A 17,097-nucleotide genomic window follows, 5' to 3' on the forward strand; every position below is an offset into this window, starting at 1 on the left:
CCATTTGATGTTTTGGCTGCCAATCAAGCGTCTGTCGATCGTGATTGGACGAAATCTAGCCTACACATTGCTTTAGTTTATGTCATCCACCAATTCGCAGGTGCTCTGGGTGTACAGTGCCGTTAGACAGTACCAAATGCATATATGAAATATGCCAAACACGCTTTTATGCTCTATTCACATTGCATTCTTGCAGACTTGCAATACACCGCCCTCATATGTTGCCGCGTTGAAAGTAATAGTGCTGAAGCCTCTTCTATTTGTATGACACGTTAAAAAAAAAGAGAAAGAAATAGGACAGGTGCTTGTGAGTTTGTACTGTTCAGTGCAGGCTGAGAGCCTGCCTGCGTGAGTCTGCACATGAGCTGCTTTTCCTGAGGGTAGATCTCTTTGTATGGAGGGCACGGAAAACTCTGTGCAACACTGCTCTCCTCAGTATGATGTAAACCCAGGGATCCAGGATTTGATTCCAGGAGGCCATACGCAAACCCAGCAGAATCCCCCTCCCTGACTGATGGACTGAAGCATCGGAGCTTTGATAGAACTGCGTCACTGACACAACAACGTGGAACTGTCAATACAGGAGAGACGCACAATCAGTTATGAATACAGTACTATATCATCAACAGTATTCAGAAACTATGAGGGAACATAAATATACATTGTATTTACCAATAGGTTGCTAAAGCTGAAAGAGGTTCTTTAGAAATCTAGCATGACTTAAGGCAGTTGTTAAGTGTGGAAAAATACTCACCAGAAAAGGACTCCAACACACACAGGAAACCACAGTGATAACTGCCAATTGTGCCATCATTTCTACTTCCAGTGAGCAAAAAGAGGAGGAAGATGAAGTGGCTAAGGATGGTGTGCGGCGGTTACAGCGAGCGGTAGACGTTGGCTTTACACTCTTGGAGCTCACTCGTGATCGTACCAATGCCAGGACACTTGAGATGTTACAAAGCAGGGAGAGTGTGAGTGCTAAGAGGCCAAGACAGGAGAAGGCCAGAGCCAGGTTGGTGTCCGTCACGGTCCGCGGGCCATGGATTGGCAAGAAGCACCAGGTTCCGGGATACTGGGTGGTGTAGGTGCCAACGTTAAACAAGGGCAAAACCGCCAGCAGGAGTGCAAGAGAGAAAAGAAGCAGCACGGCCAGGCGGATGTGGGTCACTGTGATCATGGCAGTGTGGAGCAAGGGCTGGGTGATGCCCACACACCGCTCCACTGCCATAGCACCGCCCAGCAACAAAGGGCACAGGCCAAAAAACACCATGCTGGCCCCAAAGATTTGGCAAAATACTTTGGTGGGCTGCGCAGCCTTCATCATTGCTTTGTGCCTCTGACTATGATCCATGTGTAGATACATAGCAAAGGAGCCTGGGATCATATGACCTCCAAGATCGGCCAATAACAGTGCCCCGGCCAACAGCAGAAACGGTGCCTTAGCTTGGCGGCGAAATCGGATGTGGGACTTGGCCAGGATGCCAAGAGCGGCGAGGTTGGAGATGGCACCGAAGATCATGGTGAAGCAGGACATTGCTAAACCTGTGGATTTCACAGTGACCTTGGTGCTAATATTTGCTGAAAGGGGGCATGGATATTCAGTTGAGTTCATTTCTGGCATTAAGTGGAGGGCAGAGGGTCCAGATTGGGTTGATAATGAAGCCATTATGTGGCGGAGGTGTCCTCAGCTTCAATGTCATCTACGAAGAATGAGAAACAGTGTCAAGTATTTTCAATAAATTGTGTCAAAGATGCCTGCATGTGTAGGGACTTTTTTAACTTTAAGCTTTTTCCTTTCAAGGCTACATGAAACATAATATATAACTGATTTTTTTCCCACTTCATGGTGCTTTGGTAACATCTGGGCAAATTAAAACAAGATGCATAATAACTGCACAACAGTGATGTTTTGAATGAATTATTTTGTGCTTGCTATGATCGATGGTACATAGAGCAGTGTTTTATATGATTGCAAGGACTTTTGGTCTCCCTCTGACTCTTGAGGATCAGCCCATAATTAGGAGCAGTAGTTCACAGGCAGAAACAGAGATCTCGGTAAAACCTTTGCTCTTTGTCACTGCCATGCATCTATCCTCTTGTGCAAGCAGGAAATGGACATTCTCAACCCTTTCATATCGATCTTTTACCCCTATCGAGAAGCCTCCCCCCTTCTTGACGGTTTCCGGACTCATTTTTTGGTTTCAGATAGTGTTTCATCCTTAGCTGAACAGCCTGAGTCTCACGCTGTGAAATAGACTCGTCCATGGCACCGGAACTGCCACCGCCACTGACACATTACAACCCCATCTCAAAACCCTTTCCTACTCCTTAGCATTTGAATCGGCGTGATTTGCTGGTGCATCCCTGTGTTTGTGTGTTATGATGTGTGCGTGCCTGTGTGTATGTGTGTTAGTGTATATGCTTTCTCCTCTGACCAACTGTTTCATGTCTGGACGACAGGACTTTGACTCTTTTGTATTTGCCAACTTGTACACTAGTCAGCACTTTGCGATATATATATAGAGAGAGAGAGCGAGAGAAAGGAGCAAGAGCGAGAGTGTGTGTGTGAGAGAGAGAGAGAGTGTGTGAGAGAGAGAGAGAGTGTGTGTGTGTGTGTGTGTGAGAGAGAGAGAGTGAGAGTGTGTGTGTGTGTGTGTGTGAGAGAGAGAGAGAGAGAGAGAGAGTGTGTGTGTGTGTGTGTGAGAGAGAGAGAGAGAGAGAGAGAGAGAGTGTGTGTGTGAGAGAGAGAGAGAGAGAGAGAGAGAGAGTGTGTGTGTGTGTGTGTGTGAGAGAGAGAGAGAGAGTGTGTGTGTGTGTGAGAGAGAGAGAGAGAGAGAGAGAGAGAGAGAGAGAGAGTGTGTGTGTGTGTGTGTGTGTGTGTGAGAGAGAGAGAGAGAGAGAGAGAGAGAGAGAGAGAGAGAGAGAGAGAGAGAGAGAGAGAGAGAGAGAGAGAGAGAGAGAGTATATTTGCGAGGGATTGCAGAATATGGGAAACAAAACACCCAACCGGGATGGCCGTTTTCTTGGGATGGGGGCATCATGTTGGGAACAGATTGAAACCAACTCATAGGGGAGAGGAATCACTTTGCAGGAAACTCAGCCATCAGCTGCAGTCCAATCTTCACCTTTACTGACAATGACCTCAGTAAATTGCCCAACTCCTCATCTCAGCTTGCAGTGTATTGGCGTTGAGGTAACTACCACCAAACTAACAGCACCAGACAAGACTGAAGAGGAAACTTGTTTTTCACCTCAACCCCGTTACGTATGTTCGGCTCATGGCAATCTTTCCTGCCACAGTGTGAGGTCTGAATTTCCCGTTTCAAGAGTCGAGCTTCAAGGGATTATTTGTCACACACTTCATGTACAAGCACAATGAGCAGGGATTTTTTTTAAAAAAAAGTTTTTTTAATAGCAAACTCCAAACCCGTGTAACAGAAGAAGTGGTGGTGCAGCAGCATTGACCATGTACCTCAGACGCTCCGGAGGGGGGAAGTTTAATGATTATCCAGGGGCATACTAACGTGGAGAAGAGATTATTCAGAAACGCAATTTTTCTAAAAAAAAAAAAAGACTTTGAGACTATGGCTGTAATTAGAAATTGCTGCCTTGATAGTGGTTTTTAGCCCCATTATATCAATACATTAATGTAGAGAGAAATCCTACATTTACATGTAGAAGATCAACAATTTTGGTCACATTTTTTGACTTAAAATTAGATAAGAACAATGGAGATGAACAGCAAACAGGGAAAGGGGAGGATATGGTGCACAGGTCCTGTGATGGATCCGAGCTCTGGGTGCTAGGCCTGAGTTTCTATGGTATTGTAACGTGCATGGATAAGAAGACACCTTGGCCGCTGGCTGGCGGGTCTAGCCCTTTAGTCGAGCGGTTAGCGATGCCTCCTGCGGTGCGGGCGATACAGGTTCGCTTCCCGGCCGCGGCAGTTTCTGTGGTTGCGTTGTCCCCCGAATTCGCTACATTGGTGTCAGAAGTGGGATGGAGCGACCGTAAAGCCATCGGAAACGTATTAGTCCATGGGCCAGACGATATTTCGGTACACTCAAGGTGGCAAAACTTACTTATAATGTTTGAAAGGATCCATGTCTGTAGATGATATTTTGGTATGATAACCATTCCTGAGTGGCAGCTGTATCACAGTTATCAGCTCATGAAGTTAACCACCCGCTAAACTAAATTGCATTTTAGACGCTGGTGCATATCCTGGTTTAGCCTCATGGTCAGGACATTTTTCAATGTTCTATAATATTGTCTTTGGTATCATTTTAAAGGGGACCTTCTTAGCTTTCATTCAAGCCCTGTTGTGGATATTTCTCACAAATATAGAGGTCACTTGAGCTCTTCAACCCGTCAATAACACACATCTTTCTGCAATGTTCGCCTAAACTATATACTTTCTTTTAGCCCTGTGGCATCTAGGAATATCAGGGACACAAAACACAAAAACTGGAATACTCACAGGACTGTAAAGATTCAGGAAATGTATAATATACCCATACTATTTCATTGTGTGAGGTGATTGTGAGCCTTAAATGAGAACTAGACCAAAGCCAGTTAGGTCACAAACTGGTCTCTATACATTTGTTTAAATACACAATCAAAATACATGATAAAAAGGAATACCATAGTGAGGTAATGAACTATTTTAATATTTTAAACAACATTGACATTTACATATACTTAGTCAATGATACATGTAATCCCATATCATTAGTGGGTATATGTAATGGTAATGGGTAGGGTAATGGGTATATGTGAATATGGTTACATTATTGTTATCAAGCTCTGGGTAACCAAGTCCAGAATCAACATCCTGTGCATCAATAGACTACTACCATCAGAATCATCACACTGTCATTCATCAAACTGCTCGTTTCTCTCATCATCTGACTCCCCAAGTTCAAAGTCCAGTTCTGGACCATCCTGCTGTTTTTGGTTACTGCAGGTCTGTAACCTGCACATGTCTGTGCATGGAAGTCCATTTGACAGGCACATGCAGCTTGGCATTTTGCATGAATGCACACTTGCATGTTAGCATTTCCAAGACCACATCTGGTGCAGGTGGGGAGTGCATCCAGTAAATGGCCAGCTTGCCTTCATCGTCTGTCCATCCATACTCAGTAGGGCTTGGCACCACAGGGTTAGCCTGCAGACAGCACTTCCATATTGGTGCCTGATAGTTGGCTCGTTGAACATGCATAAAGAGACAGTCTCTACATGGTGGCAGCTGGCTGGACTCAACCTCCCCCCTTTTGGTGCAGAAGAGCTGGTAACGCAGTTTGTTCACCTCAGCAGTGCTGCTATTAGCAACATACATCCGACAGGTGAACTGCTCAATTTTCTGGAACAGCTCATCACTCACATTCCATGTCTGTCCCAGTTGACTAAAAGTCTCTTGGCAGGAAGTGTGCTTTCTCACTATCTTCAGGGCATTCAGCTTCCCTCGACCAGCGAATGCACTGACAGTGTCGCAGCCTGTGATGGCATGTAAGCCAATTAGGCTGTCACAGATGCTGTCTCCAAGTGAACTTGCCAGTTTGGTGATGTCGACAAACCGTGTGTGGTTCTGAGTCCCACACTTCTGGTAGATGGGACAGGTGATGTCCTTCTGGAAGCCAAGACAAAGCACCATGACATCAGTGTCCTCAGCTGTGATGATAACTGACTTTGAGCCCGCATTTGCTGCATGCAATGCGTGCAGGAGCAGACGGGTGTCAGCTTCTTCATGTGTGGAGTGCAGTTCTGCTGCTTCCTCACACCCATCTTCTGTCAACTTGTAGCAGGTTTCCTCACAGGTCATGTACAACACCTTGCCATGCAGCATAGCTCTGTATCGTGGGAGTTTCCACTCTTCCACCAGAAACTTGATGAGACTGGTCTTGTTGGAGGAACTGCACAGACATTTTCTCCACTGCTGGACGTGGTGTCCCCCTGCAAGATTCTTGTACTGGAGAGTGATGTCTCCACCCCGGTTCAGTCATTCAGCATCTTTGATCGAAGTCTGGTGATAGACATCAAAAACAAATCAATCCTCCCACTCTGTGCTCCCTCATGGAGGACCTGGGTCAAGGCTGACTCTGCCACCTGTGCAAAGGTTTTGTTGTTGCCATTCATTTTTTGGACCAGGCTCATCCCATCAATGATGGAAGTAGATGGGATTGGGATGTCTTCTGCAGGAGATACATTCTTTTCAAGCTCTCTGGCAAGTGCAGCCTTGTTTGTTTTTCGTAAGGACCCATCAGCATTTGCCAGTGCCCATGGTAGTGGGCCCAATGGGTAGGCAAGGACATCCTTCAGATTCACCTTCCTGCTTTCAGCCACCAGGATCATGTGACTGAAAAGGTTTCTATCTGCCTTCAGAACCACATCCTGTGCTTTCTTTCCATGAGCTTGTTTTGTGCTGACATTGGAGAATGTTTTCAGACTTTGCTTGGCCATCTTGTCGTGGAATTTCACAGGTGGTGGGTCTGCATCTAACCTTGTTTGCTGGAATGCTTGGTAGGCCTCTTCTCCTTTCTCAAGAGCTCTCAAGAGATCTATGGTTACATCAGGTGGAGCCATGTTGCCAGTGGAGAGGCTAACCAAATCAATCTCATCGGGGGACATAGGATTGAGCCAGTTATTCTCCATAAGGTCCATGAGAGACTGGACATCTGCTTCATCTCTCTTGATCCTTGGACTCTGTAGATCTGGATGAGACCATTTGCACCTGCCTTGACCTGTCAGGTCTCTCAGCTGTCTGAGGTACATGCTTCTATACTCAGCTGTGAGATAATATTTGGTCACAGTTCCTGGCTTCAAGCTGAATCCCTTTGTCCCTCCAGCTGTTTGGGTGTCTTTGTTCACCGTTTCTTCTATAGCTTGGTCAACAGGGATTCGGCCAAAGGGATTGGTGGAGCCCAGTTGGACTGAGAAGCCTCCTTCCATGAATTCTGTGTACACATCTGGGTGTGTGATGGGCAGCTCAGACATCTGGGCGTAGTAGTAGGGGAGGTAGCGTGCATAATTCATCCTGTCATAAGCAAAGCACCATGGGATCATTGCTCGAATGCTAGCCAAGTGTAGCATCCAGTCTCCCTCTCTGGATGCTCGGATGAGCCCCAACAAGATTTCAACCATGTCCAAATAGGACATCCAGAAGTTCGAGAGGCTGCCGTTTCCACCTGTAAGGAACTCACGGTAGACTTCAAATAGATCCATGATGCGTGTACAAGAGCTGTTCTCGAGGACCTCCTTCAAAGCATGTTGTGAGACTTCTTTCCCAAGGCTGTCAATGGTCTTCAGTGTCTCATTCAGGTGAACCATGTCATTCCTGTGAGTTTCTTCCAACCAGGACAGGAAACCATTCAAGGTCAGTCGCATGAGAGCCTCATACAGGAGCTTGTGTAGTCACACTGCCCTGTTGTACTTGCGGCCATCCATAACACCAGCAATTGAGCCTTCTGCAATCATGCCAGACTCAATGCAGAGGTCTTTGAGTCCAGCATCTTGGAAACGCTTTCCTATTATTGCCAGCAGTGTGCAGATGGTGTGGAATACCCCAAGCCTAACGATGATATCATGGAACTTGTCATGGTGTTTCCATGTGATCTCGACAGCCTTCGCATACAGGGCTTGGTCAAAGACACAGACAATCTTCCTCAGGCCTAAGCACTGCATGATGCTCAGTGACTGGTTAAGCACCTCGTTGACAGTAGACATTTGTGTCGCTGGAGCATTGATGGTAGGCAGATAGCCTATATTGTCGGGGATGACCGTCATCTCTCCTCGAGTCAGGATGTTGAAGCCTGTCCAGCTGCTGACTGACTGTTCTTCTTGTTGTGACATGCGTGCTAGGACCCAAAGAAGGTTTTTCTCTCTGGCAAGCTTAGTATTGGCTGCAGTATCGGCATCTGACTTTTTGCTTTGTGGTGGCCCTACCCGTTGTCCAGCATTGTAAGTTGGTAACATTGGTGGGGGTCCATCAATGCTTCTCTTCTTTGTTTTGGGAACAGTGGGCATGGGTTGGACAGGAAGTGGGTTGACTGGCTTTGCTTGCACAGCAATCCCATTGACTCTGTGAGATGTTCCCTCACCACTGACAGTTTCTTCAAGACGGTCGATATTGTCCCAGGCTACAGTTGTGAATATGCCAGGATGGATGTTAGCTGGAAGGGCAATGCCACTCCCTGATGATGAGAGTTTCTGGAGACACAGGGCAGTGTTGATCTCTTCCATCTGTTAATAGGACACACTGTGACCAAGTCGGTTGAGGATGTTTATCAACTCTACATTTCCTGTCAACGATTTGACACTGAATGGCAGAACAATGTGCTTGGAAGGCTTGGTATTTCCACATGTCACTGCATATACTATGTCATGGCCAAATGACTGCAGAAGGCACTGCACTCTCTGGGATGCATGATCAGGATCATTTGAGCCTGTGAGTAGAGAGTACAGGAAGATAATGAGCGACTCTGGAATGGTAGGACATTCTGCTTCTGGTTTGACTTCAGGCGGCCAGGTTTGAGGAACATCTTGACTTTTAATGTCTGCTCTCAATTTGATGGCTGCTTTGGCTATAACATCTTGTGCACTGACACTTTTCAGGGTCTGCAGCTCCCTTTTGAGAGACTGATTTTCTTTGGCAAGTTCCCTCATGGACAAGTTATCAGGATAGAGGAGGAATTTTCCTTTCTCATCAGGGAATATCTGCAAGGCTCCAGCAAACTCACTCTCCAGGTTTCGCCTTATGTGCTTCTTGGTTGATTCCTTGACTTGGGCAATGCCTTGGGAGCTCATTGAAGCTACCAGTCTAGAAGAGAGATCAGTCATTGTCATCACTTGAGGATTGCCAAAAAGCTCCATCCTGATGAAGAGGAACAGCTCATTGTATGCCTTATTCACAGCAGCTTCATACTGGGCTGCAGCAGCATCATCTTCATTGCTGGCAACCTCTCCTTTGGAAACCTCTTCTTTGGTGTAAAGTCTATAGCATGACCTGTGGTAGTGCCCTTCAGCTGCTACAAGGTCTCTACTCACAATGGCAAGGATTCTGCTGTCCCTTTTCTTTGTGGCTGCACTCCTGATCTTTGCATCAGCTCGCAGTTCTCGACACTGCACCAGTACTTCTCTCGTATTCTGTCTCTTGGAATATTTGCTGTTTTTCTGACAAAATATGCACTCTGCATCATAAGTCCTAGATGTACTTGGAGCATGTCGAGCTACTCCCTTAGATTGTTTCTCTTCAGCAGAGACACAACTTTTCTTTTCTTTTGCAAGGAGGCCATCAAGAATTTGCTTCATAGTGAAGATACTGCGACACTTTCTGTGGTAGTAGATTGCTGGAATCTGTCCCTCAGGAATGTCTTTTGCCAGTTTCAAAACTGGTGCATGATTTCGTATCCGAGCTGCCCTGAGCAGAGTTCTCCATGAGTCGACACTTTGTAGTGAAACCAGCTTATCTGTATCATCAGAACAGTGGATAATGCACTCCACCCGTGGGCGCTTTGGTATTGGGTAAAAACTTGCTTGTTCACCAGTGGCCATATTCAGTCAGTTTTCACCTGCCACATACAAACAAATACATGTAACTTAGGTGTATGAACACTACTAAAACAAAGTTTACTTTGCTTCACCAGCGTCATATTACCATTATTTATCTTACATAGCCACAAATAGATACATTACCTAGTTGCTATGCAACAGCTGTATTTTGTCCACATGAGGCCGCTAAAATCAACACAAGATGAAAGTTCCTCGTAGCCACTTTAACTAATCATATTAACATATACATTAAAAGAACATGCTAACATTATGGGAAATTAGCTTACAATCTTCTCCAGAGTGAGACAAGAAGATAGATACCAGTTTCCTCTATATGTGTTTAGTAGAAAGCTATCTGGCTGCACGTTAGCCTAGCTTAGCACAATGAATGGAAGTACACAGTACTGGTTATCCTTGGTTGTTGGCCAACTAAGAACTGTCCCAGAGTTTAAGCTAGGCTAATCAGTACCAGGGGTGTTGAAATGCTATATTTGTAAAAATCTGGGCAAATACACAATCGTGAGAGGCACAGAAACAGGTTTCCTGGAAGAAAAATGAAATAGCTGCTCATTTGGAAAGGTTATCATGTATTATTTTACTTCTGTTAGTGTACCAAATAAAATGGCACCAGTGAAGTTGTGTCACCTTGGGTGATATCGATATCTGGTCTGACCCATGGACTAACTGGCTTTGGTCTAGTTAGTTTCTTAGTAATAATGCCCTTCTAATTTAAGGCTCACAATCACCTCACACAATGAAATAGTATGGGTATATTATACATTTCCTGAATCTTTACAGTCCTGTGAGTATTCCAGTTTTTGTGTTTTGTGTCCCTGATATTCCTAGATGCCACAGGGCTAAAAGAAAGTATATAGTTTAGGCGAACATTGCAGAAAGATGTGTGTTATTGACGGGTTGAAGAGCTCAAGTGACCTCTATATTTGTGAGAAATATCCACAACAGGGCTTGAATGAAAGCTAAGAAGGTCCCCTTTAAAATGATACCAAAGACAATATTATAGAACATTGAAAAATGTCCTGACCATGAGGCTAAACCAGGATATACACCAGCGTCTAAAATGCAATTTACTTTAGGGGGTGGTTAACTTCATGAGCTGATAACTGTGATACAGCTGCCACTCAGGAATGGTAATCATACCAAAATATCATCTACAGACATGGATCCTTTCAAAAATTATAAGTAAGTTTTGCCACCTTGAGTGTACCGAAATAGGACATTTTGGGCTCTGGCCCATGGACTATATGCGCCCTGAGGCGTGAAGGAGCTGATATGCTTAACCGCGGGGACGCGCTTCCCGAAGGAGGTGGGTAGTGTAACGTGCATGGATATGTAGACACGTTGGCAGCTGGATGGCGGATCTGACACTTTAGTCGAGCGGTTAGCGATGCTTCCTGCGGTGCGGGCGGTACGGGTTTGCTTCCCGGCCGCGGCAGTTTCTGTGGCTGCGTTGTCCCCCGAATTCGCTACAGTATACACGTTTCTACATTTAAATGAATGCGAAGATTCATAAACACGTTTCTACACGAGCCACCAGGATGCTAAGATAAATCATTTAAGTAAGTAAAAAAAAATAGAAATCTTAAAAAGTAACTTTTATTAAAACGGCGGTTAACGACCCTGGGTATAAGTTTAGAAAACTTGCTGGGAAAGAATCCGCTTCCTCACTTCCGCCAGTGAACGCGCAAAATGATTGACGGCGACTAGGGACCAATAGAGACGCCGGCTTGCAAAGAGCTCTTTTTGATTGGCTGATAAGGAGCGGGTTCGGGGGAAATTTCGTGCGTCCGTTTACAGCACCTAGTAGGACCACAGAGACCGGGTTTGTCATCAGCATCTGCTTGCTTGATAGCCGTCGTTCTGTAGAAAGAGTTTGACCAAATGTTATAAAGTGTTCTAAATTAAAATGGCTGATAGCCGCGCTGAAGAGTGCTCTGTATATTGGGTTTCCCCCCTCCAGTTCTGACTTCTGTCGGGGAGAAGAAATGAAAAGTTCATTTTTGTTGTTGTTGTACACTACTAATAAGACACGTTAGGCCCTAGCTAACGGGTCTGACCCTTTAGCCGAGCGGTTAGTGATGTCGCCTTGTGGTGCAGTACACTCCATATCGAATCCCGCACCGGGCAAGAAAATAACCGGTTACATTGGTGGCAGCGGTGGGATCCGGAAGTGTGCAGATCCTCAGAAGTCTCTTCGGAGCGCGGGATTAACAAAGCGCGAGGGCGCGCTTCCGGGGAGGGTGACGACTGTAAACTACCAATAAGACTCGTTAGCCCCTAGCTAACGGGGCTGACCTTTTAGCCGAGCGGTTAGTGACGTCGCCTTGTGGTGCAGTACACCCCTATCGAATCCCGCACCGGGCAAGAAAATGACCGGTTACATTGTTTTTTAAACTCTCTTGTATAATACATGCTACTGTCGAGAAAAGGCGATGATACATATTTTATAAAGCCCAAGAAAACGGATTTAATTCTGTCATGGGTTTTATTCTTGAAAAATCGCTACTGCAGTGACATGTGGCCAATGGCAGGGGCCTCGGTACACTTACTGAGTACAGACAGCGTTTTTTAAGATATATGACGCTGAAACGAGGTAGCTTCCGGCAAAAGATCAGGACCAATTAATCCCAAACCAGCCTCCTTTGTCTATGCTAAAGCTCCATACTCACTTCCATTCAATCATAATCACACAATATACCTCGGATGGGGTTTTCATTTGCAAATTTTGTTCTTTTTAAAAAAAATGTTTTTCCTGTTATTGCTAATAAGTTTTTCTTTCCCCCTATCATTCTTCCTGCCACTCTTCTCTTCTCGTCTTCTCAGAAATCTCGGTACCCATCCAAAGACACCAGGCAGGCAGCAGCTAACACACTTCAATTTTCTGAGGGAGTGTGAAGAATTGACTGGGTCTCCCTGATCCTGGGATATAAGACGTTCTGGGAAGAGTAGGGGGAGTGCGGCCAACGAAGGAAAGTTGTCATGTCAAACCCATCATGTCATTAACTGTGCAAAATGCTTCAGAGGGACGTGCGATGTGGTGCCACTGTATCTTCCTCTCAAGCTACAAATAACGAGCCCACCTCACTCATCATCCCCGGTTTCATTTTAAAGCCATCTCACCACGAGACAAGGGGAGACATTTCCCACATCCACAGTATTATCAAAGATGTGTTCTTAGTCCCCAAGGCTTATGAAATATTAAGACTGTTCATGCAAAGAGTCCCCCCCCCACTTAATTCAATTCCTCCATTATCTCAGTTGTCACAGAGTCAAAATGTCACCAACTCATTTAATCTATTTCACATAACTGTCCCATTCATTAGTTAAGTGGATTCAATGCATTACAATTAACCGTAGATTACATCAATACATTATCACAGCTTTCCTCAGAAGACACCCAGTCTCTCCGTTTGATAGAAGGAACAGGCGCTCGATATAGTTTCAAGACTTCATTATACATTTTAGTCTTCACACCATTTGATTTTCTGGCATATTAAGTGAAAAAGAAATCTCATCAAAAAGTCAATTAACAAGAGCACGGTTATTAATTGAAAAGGAAACTTACGTTACCCTCAGATGACGCTTCTCTGAGGACCGGTTTGTTAAGGATGAGAGAAAAGTAGAGATTTACCCACCTGCCGAGTAAACGTGACTCTCCTGTCTCCAGGGCTCACTCATTACTATTATCTTCTCATAGTGGCTTGCTCTCTCTCTCATACACACTCTCACCCCCCCTCCCCCTGTCTCTCACTCTCTGGATGGCTGCTATGCTATCTTGTTCCTCTACCTGCAGGACCTGCAAAGTACACGCTCAGCTCCGAGGTGTGCGTTTGCCTGCAATTAGTTCTCAGTTTCTCTCCTTTTCAGTTTGCCGTTTACTCCCAGAGTCTGAAACGGCTTCAAGTACTCTTCTTTTTCACCCTCGAAAAACAAATCTGACTGATCCAAGACCAAGCAACGTATCTTCATTATTTAGCTTGGCGTCATAAGAAACACCATCAGGCATCACATATGAAGACCTGGACCAGAGGGAGGGAAAACAGAGAAGCTACATGCGTCTTGCTTGTTGGCGAAGTCTTTCCATCCAAATCATTCAGGGTGAACCTAAAAAGGGACTCTCAGTCTAATAGATGTTAGATGAATTTCACACTTCAGGAAGTGCAGTGTACAAGCACTTGCAAGGGTGGTAAGGTATAGAGATGCTCATTTCAAAGAGAAACTGATGCTGTGCTGCGTAACAGGCGGGCTTATTAGTGTAACCGGTTATTTTCTTGCCCGATGCGGGATTCGATACGGGGTGTACTCCACCACAAGGCGACGTCACTAACCGCTCGGCTAAAGGATCAGACCCGTTAGGTAGGGACTAACGTGTCTTATTACTAGTTTACATTAGGTTAAAGCTACGCAGCAGGATACGTGACGTGTAGAAATATGCTCATATTTTATGTATGCCTCAGGCCGATTAAGGTTTGCTTGGCTCTTCTTTTTTTTTAAGTGGACTTATTCATCCCCGAAAGTTGCTTCTGAGACTCAGTCGTGTGCAGCTCTCGGGATGCTAGCTCGCAGTCAGCAGGGAGACGGGACAGGAGATAAACAGGAATGAAGTGAGAACCACACTCGGATTTACTCAGTATTGCTTTGTTGTTCACCACGTCCCTAAGCCAACCGAGCTTTGCAGGAACGAGCAAACAGCTGAAGGAGAGCGTGAGCGAAAGATAGTCGAGTGCAGACCGCAGAGAGGTGAGAAAACAACACAAACGCGACGGATCAGCAGCAACTGTCCATTTGCTCTCCAGCAAAACTCTGATCTCTCTTGCTTTGTTAATGTCTTCCTGTTGTTGCCTCTTTTCTCTGCACCATGTACGTATTGTGTTGTGTCCTTGCAGCCATCGGCTCCCACATACAAGTCAGGCCGTCTTCTGCAAAGCACCGTGGTACAGAATAAAAGAGAGAGAAAAAAACTCTTCAGACTTTAAAGACTCAGTCTGGAAGTTTTAATGTATTCTTTTTGACTTAGCAAACTATTACAAAGCCATCAGGGGGGAGGCGCTGACACCATCACAATGCTTTCGTGACAATTCTCAAACAAAATACATCTGCACAATCAGTCATCTTTACATCTCTGGGGGACAACTTAAAAACAACACAAACAATAATAATATCCATTTCTTAATACCTGCAGTGCCTCTGTAGCCGAATGGTTACAGTGCATACCACTCCCCCCCCTCTCTCATTTCCTGTCTGCCTTCCACTGTCGCTGTCTCATAACAAAAATCATCTTTAGTGCAAAAGAAAAGAAAAACGAAACCTTAGCTGTGTGGAAATGCATTTTGCATAATTACTGCTTCAGATAAAAACATGATGCATGGTGTGTTCACACACTACTGGTTCAACAGTCATGACAGCTATAGCTGCTTTGGAGCGTTCAAGGGCCGACCATCTGTATTCGGCACGTCACAGACCGGCGGTCGACTCATACATTTAGACGTAACACGTTAACATGATATTATACCTGCTGAGGCACATACGGGTGCATTTTCTTTGCTTTATATACAATTGTACAACTATATGAACACAAATGGGCATTTCAAATTACTCCATCTCAATATTTTCCTTATTACTGGCTACTTTGAAGACAACATCTTAAATAAAGTGGAACAAACTATACAGACTAGACAAAATGACCAACAGAACACAAACAAACAAAAAGGCACCCTTTTACATTGTCTTGGCGAGTCCGATGAAGTACCTGGGTGATCTAACGAGCTGTTGTGTACCTGATTAAACCAGGTCCTCATGAAGCAAGTCCAGTGAATCACTTTGGCCCAAATCAGCGGTCCTCATACTCCAGGGGTCTTATGAGTGGCCCTTATTATAATACCCTTACCCCACACATGAAAATAACGGGAGAACGTCTGGAAGCTGAACTCCATGGTTTGAAAAATAAAAAAATATATATAAAAAAAACGACATGTTGCTGAAATGTTGTCATTTCTTTTTCCAGATAGGTATCCAGTGCTTTGGAACAAAACTATTCATTAACAAAATACCACAATTAACAGCTCTAGAAATGTAATGGCTAGCATATATCAGTACATCAGTACAGCTTTACAGTGTTTTGCTATGAAGCAAACTATTGCATTACAAAAAAAAAAGGAAGCAAGGATGTTAGTCCTCCATAAAAAGGTTTCAGGAGGTGGCACACTGGCGTGACATCAGCAACAGCGTTTGTGGATGTTTTCCCAGTTCACTCCTCTGCCCTTCAGATATGAGACTCTCCTGTGTTTTGGGAGCTCTTGGATGTCTGAGGATAACAGAAGGCATGCAGACCACTCAGTCAGTGAGGCTTCGTACTCATTTAGGGCCCCTAGTCACTATCAGTCACAGAGATACAGCATGCTTCACTACACGCAAACTACTTGGCAACTACTTATCTTCAAGCTCTGCAAAGGAGTTTTGCCTCTGTAAAGGGCAAAAGTTTACATGTTCAGAATGATGTGTGAGTTGTTTAAGCAACTCCTGTGAGTTGCTTAAATGTCTTGAGAAATCCCATTACAGGGGGAAGCAATGGGGCAATCAAATCTTGCACTAATCTACCCACACCACTCTTTAAACACTCGAGTTAATGAGCTGATTTATGAATCTGACTCATCAGATTCCCTCTGTTAGTCCCCAAAAGGGGCAACTTCACTCCTGATATGAGTAAATATCTCTTTTGATTGGTACATGAAATGCTAATGAGTTAGTTCACCAAAGCTAGGTTTGCAGCACAGGAGTGTTGCAAGAATTTCTGGGCCCCCAGAGAAGAAGGTCTGGGTCTATAACTGTGATGCATCTAATTAGTACACCATGAGGATACCTGTATAAAGACTAGAGACTAGCTTGGTCTAGTCAGAAAGACACGAACTGATGAAGCCTCTTGGATGAGAGGTGAAACGTCTTCAAGGATATATACCAAGTCCAGTTGCACTTGATTCAATTCCTTTGGATACCTGTATAAAAGACCCCTTATTGCTTGAAGCCTCAACAAAGTACCATCTCCAACTAAGTGGCACCACTAGTTATCCATGATGATACCAATTTACAATAAGGCATAATTAATGCACACACACACACACACATATATATGAGCACTTTTATCAACACCATTGACGGTTTCTGAAAAATAAAATCCCCGCTCTCTCTCTCGCTCTCTCTATATATGTATATATAAAACATTTTTTCCTGAAACCGTCAATGGTGTTATAAGTGCTCAACTAATGAGGAGCGGAATATCAATATTGATATATATATATATACACACAAACAGATGCAGGAAAAAAAGTTTTAATACATAGCAGCATTAGTTGAGCATTTACAACAACACCGCTGACGGTTTCAGAAAAAAATGCTACATATATACATACATACACACATACACTCACCGGCCACTTTATTAGGCACACCTGTCCAACTGCTCGTTAACGCAAATTTCTAATCAGCCAATCACATGGCAGCAACTCAATGCATTTAGGTACGTAGACATGGTCAAGA

General features: G+C 44.6%; 2 protein-coding genes across 2 annotated transcripts in view; both read right to left on the reverse strand.

Moving 5' to 3' along the window:
* Positions 1-318: 318 nt before the first annotated feature.
* Positions 319-13,331, reverse strand: ptger1c (prostaglandin E receptor 1c (subtype EP1)). The gene is made up of 3 exons (XM_056287182.1): positions 13,200-13,331; positions 755-1,700; positions 319-571 (listed from the first exon to the last, which is right to left on the reverse strand). The coding sequence occupies exons 2-3, from the start codon at positions 1,664-1,666 to the stop codon at positions 323-325; spliced, it is 1,161 nt and encodes a 386-aa protein (XP_056143157.1). The 5' UTR covers positions 1,667-1,700; positions 13,200-13,331; the 3' UTR covers positions 319-322.
* Positions 13,332-14,544: 1,213 nt separating this feature from the next.
* Positions 14,545-17,097, reverse strand: part of LOC130119835 (adhesion G protein-coupled receptor E2) — a 32,914-nt gene continuing 30,361 nt past the window's right edge. The window contains exons 19-20 of the mRNA XM_056288427.1: positions 16,424-16,556; positions 14,545-15,868 (exon numbers count right to left, since the gene is read on the reverse strand). Of these exons, the coding sequence (XP_056144402.1) occupies positions 16,506-16,556 (51 nt within the window). The 3' untranslated portion in view covers positions 14,545-15,868; positions 16,424-16,505. The remainder of the gene's footprint in view (positions 15,869-16,423; positions 16,557-17,097) is intronic.

This window comes from Lampris incognitus, chromosome 10, assembly GCF_029633865.1.
Source record: "Lampris incognitus isolate fLamInc1 chromosome 10, fLamInc1.hap2, whole genome shotgun sequence".
In the NCBI taxonomy this organism is placed as follows: Eukaryota; Metazoa; Chordata; class Actinopteri; order Lampriformes; family Lampridae; genus Lampris; species Lampris incognitus.

Coding starts and splice junctions, on each gene's coding strand:
- ptger1c (XM_056287182.1), bottom strand. CDS start 1,666: ATGGCTTCATTATCAACCCAATCTGGACCCTCTGCCCTCCACTTAATG. Junction 572..754: donor TGTGTTGGAGTCCTTTTCTG/GTGAGTATTTTT, acceptor CTGTATTGACAG/TTCCACGTTGTTGTGTCAGT.